Consider the following 5,771-nt stretch of genomic DNA (forward strand, 5'->3'; position numbering starts at 1 on the left):
CGGTATACCCACTTATTTCAAAAAAAATGTCTGCGTGAACAGTCCCAACACTTCTATTATATAACTGTTCTTTTATGATAGCTAGAAAATTGGTTGATGAGTAGCTCATTAAAAAGGAATTATCAAGTAGATACAAAATGTGAAATTAAAAATTTTTAAAAAAATTATTTAGTTTTTATCTGTTAAAAAAATAGTTATTTTTCGCTAGATTTTCATTTAGCGAGATAGATCTCTAAAACTGGTAAACCGATTTTGTATTTCGGGGTCTTGTTATATTCACATTGGCTAGGAGACGGGCAGTAAATTTCGAATTATTTTCAAGCTCATGTAATAATTAATTTCGTACGCTAATTAATTTTAAATACATTTTTGTAGTTAAAAAAAATATAATTGTATTTATTCAACGTTCATAAATATGTACTAAATCACTTTCATTGAAAATGCTATGCGATAATATTGTAATTTAGTATTATTTTTTATACTCCACAATTATTTGTATTAATTAATTGTTGTAGTTTGGAGGAAGTGTTTCATCATCACGGCAATTAAAAGCTGTTGAATGTTTTGATCCCAATCTTGATTCATGGACATCAGTCGCAAAAATGTCCGTAGGTCATGACGGTGCTGGAGTAAGAGTTTTAGACAGCGTACTGTGTGCTGTAGGTGGTTATGATGGATCAACAATTTTGAGTAGTGTTGAAGCATAGAGACCAAGTGCAGACGTTTGGACTAGTATTGCGGACATGCATTTTACTCGATTTGGTGCAGGCAGCTTATTGTATAATAATTCATAATTTATTTTTAAAACATTTTTTTTTAAAAATATATTGAATTTTATTCAATTTTCAATACAGGAGTCGTTGCATTAGATGGTTTACTGTACATTATCTTTGTTGGAAAAGTCAAGAAATCTGATAATGAGGATTCTACAGAATATTACAACCCCTAAACCAATACGTGGACCATAGTCCCACCGTTAAGGATTCATGAACATGCTTCAGCAAGAGTAGTAGCCATAGGCCATGACATTTAAAAATTTGTTAGCATTTATGATTTTTGTTTGGGACAATATATAAAAATGTTTTCTTATTTTGTAATCTAGTATCTTAATTGATTTTTTATTTATTTCATTGTACTTGAATGTTTTATTGAAAAGTAAGTTGTTATATTCGGCATTTTAATGAAAATTTGCAAATAATGATTTGAATTTACTTAAGAATGTTTAGTATGTATAATTTCTATTAAATTAAGGTTTATTGTAAGTTGTTAGTACCTACTGTAGCCAAAAATTCTATAAAATGTTAACCTTTACACAATTTTCTTGAAATTATTTTTAGTTAACATTTGTATAAAATTAGAGAGATATTTAAATTGAGTACAACGGTTATAGATATTTTGATTTCATTTAGAAATAATATTTGTGGATCCTCAGAACTTTTAAAGTATATTATAATTTAAACACACAAGGACATTTTCAAATTCAATGTTTTTTTTCATTAATTAATCCAACCTACTTGGTTGTGAAAATTGTGTCATATTTATAAAATGTTATTATAAACATTAGGTAATGATTTCATTTACTAAGTATTTAGTGAAAAACTGCGTAAAAACTACCGTTTTTATTATTTTAGATTCAGAGCAAAGCGATAAATGTATTTATTTTACAATAATGTGTTTTTTTATTTTTATTTTTTAAATCTTAATTTTTTTCTGTATCTGTGTACACGATAAGTAGCCGAAATAATGCTTCAATTTTCAACTTTCTGATGCATTTGAAAACTACTAGGAACTTGTACGTATACTGACAAAATTAAATTAAAATTAAAAAATTAAATAAAAAACACACATTATTGTAAAATCAATACATTCATCGTTACTGCTGTACAATTATATTGTTACAATGACATTAAAAATCCAGTCACATTTTTTTTTTTTTTATGAAAACATTAAGTTTGAATTTTGACAATAAGTGAGAAAATAACAATTTTAAAAACGTATAATATGTAATGTGTACCAATATACGTAGTGTCAACGCAAACTTTGACAAACTAATGTTGTTTTTAGAAAATTATTTAAATTATACTGAAATTAATATAATGATATATACTAACCAAAACCTGACATATTATATATGATTGTTTTTACTTACTAAATTTCTGGTTACAATGATTATTCTTCGTCAAAAAAACGTAATCAAAATGGTGGAATAAGTATACCTACATAAATATGATGTTGAATAGTGTAATATATTAAGATTACCATAATAAAACGCGGCATCAAGCCACGTTCCCCATCGGGTAATAATTGGTTGTGGGGGTAAATATAAGTTTGGACATTTTTCTTTAAAAGTACCTACCCGACTAGGTGCTTTTTAAAAAAAACTTTTTTTGTGTTCGATATGAACAAATCAACGTTTGAGAATTTATCCCTAATAGCTTCTGATAATCTATGAATCCCATAGGTCATACAAGTAATATGTATTAGTTTAGGATAAAATACCTTAGGCGCATGTCCAGATTTTACCATATTATAAGGAGCGGCGTCTGTGAAATACAATAACACTTTGTCATGCAATACTTTTTCAGGCCACAATATACTCATTGAATCATTGAATAATTTCGAAATTGTTTGGAAATTTGTCTTTTCTAAATGTTCATCAGTTAAAACAATCGGTTTAGTTAAATTTTCAGAAGGCAGAGAAGTAGAGAACCAATTATTACACTTGCGACATATCGTCCTTGGACATCAATAGTTTCGTCTATTGATACCCAAATAGAACTATTCCCCATTTCCTTCCTAATCTTACATAATACGTCTTCGTAATATAGTTGCTTTGGAACATAGTTTTTCTGTACAGTCGATTCATAGGGTAATTTTAGTTTAATATACTTTTCAAAAAAATTTTTAAATTCTGCGTTTTTTAATTTCCATTAAGGGATGTCATTTGCTACCATAAACGTTGTTAAATCATTGTTAAAATCATTTAAATATTGATATTTCTAGCTTGAGTAAGCGATTTTTGAATAAATTGTTAACTCACCTGTTCTTTATTATATTTCAATTTATAGTTTCCTATGTGTTTTAAAGTTTCTAAATGTTGTGTAACCTGTGATTTTCTATTACATGACACGTTTATACCACAACAAATTCAAAATAATACACGTCCATCTGTTTTAAAAAAGGCTGGACATTCGGTTACACAATAATGTGTTTTATTTGCCTTTGGCATTTTTTACGTCAAATATAAAAGAATATGCAGTTGCATAAAAATCTGGTCCCTAGTAATTAACTTATTTCAAAGCTTAAGTATATTTTTAATAATGAAGTTTCATACAATGAATCTACCTTTATAATTGGAGATTCAAACATTTACACTATAGGAGATAAAGTAAATAACGATTATCTAGACTTGCTGGCCCACTATGTATGTAAAAGTATACAAGTATGTGTACCTGAGTGTGGTATAGGTATAAGAAAGTACAGGGGCGGATTGGGTAGTCTCGGCCCTCAAAAAATATTTTTCTACCAGCCCATAATTTGTTATGGTGGCTCAATGGCCCATAATATAATGGACACATATTAATATTAATAAATAATAATAATGACTTTATCGCATTTGTTGACAGTGTATTAGTCTGTCATAAAAGTTTTAATGAGTTATTGCGGCCATTTTATCCTACCAGCACAAAATGTTAGTACGTCTACGAGATTTAATCGAATGCTCGACTGGCATACTCGACTCTAGGAATGTATGTGTACTCTGCATTAAATGTTTAATTAAATGTGCTGCACCTAGGGTTGCCACCTCTCCGGGTTTCACCCGGAGAATCCGGGTTTATGTATAAATCTACGGGCTCCGGGTTTAGTGAATTATTCTCCGGGTCGGAGAAATAACTTTTCTTGTTCGGGATTTTTAATCATATTTATTATATAATTTGTAATTTTCAATAATAAAATATGTGATTATATTAATATTTTTTTTGTTTGCATTTCATTACTTATCATTTCACTTCAACTAAGCTATAGATTATACACTACATACTGGTGTATACTAGCGTCTAGCTGATGACCTTTTTTTCTTTTTTTTTTTTTTGCTTATCGGCCTGTCTCCGGGGCTGCTTTCTTTCAAAGGTGGCAACCCTAGCTGCACCTGAAGTAAAATCTTGGGACCACCTATATGATTACATTATAATATTGTGGTCATAAAATATTAGAATATTTAAATCTGAGAAAATAAAAATGTCGAAATAAATTGATGTTAAACTAATTAATTGTGTGAACTTACTGTAAAAATAGCATCCATACATTCCAATATCAAGTTTTAATTCTCGTAGCGTTTCGTTAAAAAATTATTTTTGTTATGTATTTTTTTTAAAAATATTGAATAAAATATTGAAAAACAGAGATCGATGCGGGCTGTAGAATATTTCCCTCTAGCAATTAAAAAAAATATAATATAATTTATATTATATTTTAATTATATATATTATTATATCTTATAATACCGATTATTATTATATATATACATTAAATGAATATAACCTAGGATATATTTACCGAGTAGGTAAAATATATTGAGGGTATAATAGTTATAAAAATGTAAGAATATATTGGTTTTCGTCGCCTAAATATTATTATATTATTATTAAATATATTATATCCGGGCAGGTCATCGCGTAAATTATAAACAAAACAAAAATAATATAATGGACAAGTAAACAAATTATTTAAACAAAATAAATTTACTTTAATTAAATTGACTTGGTAAAGAAATGATAATCGTAATTCATTACACGATAATATATAAATATTGTTTAGGCAACGAGAGCCAATTTATTAAATTTTTTATAATGGTATATAAGAGTGGGGCGGTCGGCGGTCGGTGGCGGTGGCTCGTCGAATCGTCTCCATTACAGTCGCGACAGTGCATGTGCCGACGCCGCCCAAACAGTTTGCGCACACAATATGAATACCATCCGATTTTTTTTCACCGCCACCGTAGCGTTTCTCGTTGTCGCGATCGGCGGCAGAGGCGCGTCTTGCGTTGATAATTTCGTGCGGGGCTATAAGTGCTGCCCGTGGGACCGGCTGTACGATCCGGAAATGAGGTTCTGCAGACCGCACGGGACGGACGTTGAAGTGTACCTCCAGAGGTTCACGAATCGACTGCGGCACGGATTTCGGGTGCCACACAATGATTTGTTGGATATGACCTATTATCTGCCGCCATATTGCAACGACACGGATGTGCTAGTCGACGTGCCCGCCGTGGAGGTGCGTGGGCTGATGGAGGCGCACCCGTCGCCCACCGAGTTTCCGCCCGACCACTGCTTCGACCTGACGCCGTCCAATGAGCTGGTGGCCCGGGGGTGCCGGCCGCACGACCAATACTGCGGCCGGGCCAATTACACGTGCGTCAACAAGTGCTGCGGCGTCGGAAGTATGTACGTCGAAGACCCCAACGAAAAGTAAGGCGTTCTACGGGGCGGCCCCTTTTTCGGCCAAAATGTACCAATTCCTTTTCGGCCAGTGTCACTTTTCGGCCATTACTTATCGTTCCCTTTTCGGCCACTGTTCCTTTTCGGCCAGCACCTACAGTTTTTTTTTTAAATTTACAAATTTACAAACTGAACTTAGCAATTTTTATATTTAATTAAATATGATTGTATCCAAAAATGTGATTTTTTTTTTTTAAACATTATTACTTACAACTTACAGTAAAGAACTGAAAAAATAAAAAAATAAAACAATTGACAATATATTGTTATAAT

The 5,771-nt window shown here is 31.3% G+C and overlaps 1 protein-coding gene across 7 annotated transcripts in view; it reads left to right on the top strand.

Moving 5' to 3' along the window:
- Positions 1-4,899: 4,899 nt before the first annotated feature.
- LOC100161841 (probable G-protein coupled receptor Mth-like 3) overlaps positions 4,900-5,771 on the top strand; it is a 29,255-nt gene continuing 28,383 nt past the window's right edge. For 5 of the 7 annotated variants that reach the window (XR_001679174.2, XR_003839436.1, XR_003839435.1 and 2 more), the window contains exon 1: positions 4,901-5,468. Coding sequence is in view for 4 of the 7 variants with exons in the window: in XM_016802944.2 (XP_016658433.1) it covers positions 4,966-5,468 (503 nt within the window). In the remaining 3 variants the exon portion in view is untranslated. Of the gene's footprint in view, positions 5,469-5,771 lie in introns of all 7 variants that reach the window. The other 2 variants (XM_029489323.1, XM_029489322.1) reach the window with 1 other exon arrangement.

This window comes from Acyrthosiphon pisum, chromosome A2, assembly GCF_005508785.2.
Source record: "Acyrthosiphon pisum isolate AL4f chromosome A2, pea_aphid_22Mar2018_4r6ur, whole genome shotgun sequence".
NCBI classification, from domain to species: Eukaryota; Metazoa; Arthropoda; class Insecta; order Hemiptera; family Aphididae; genus Acyrthosiphon; species Acyrthosiphon pisum.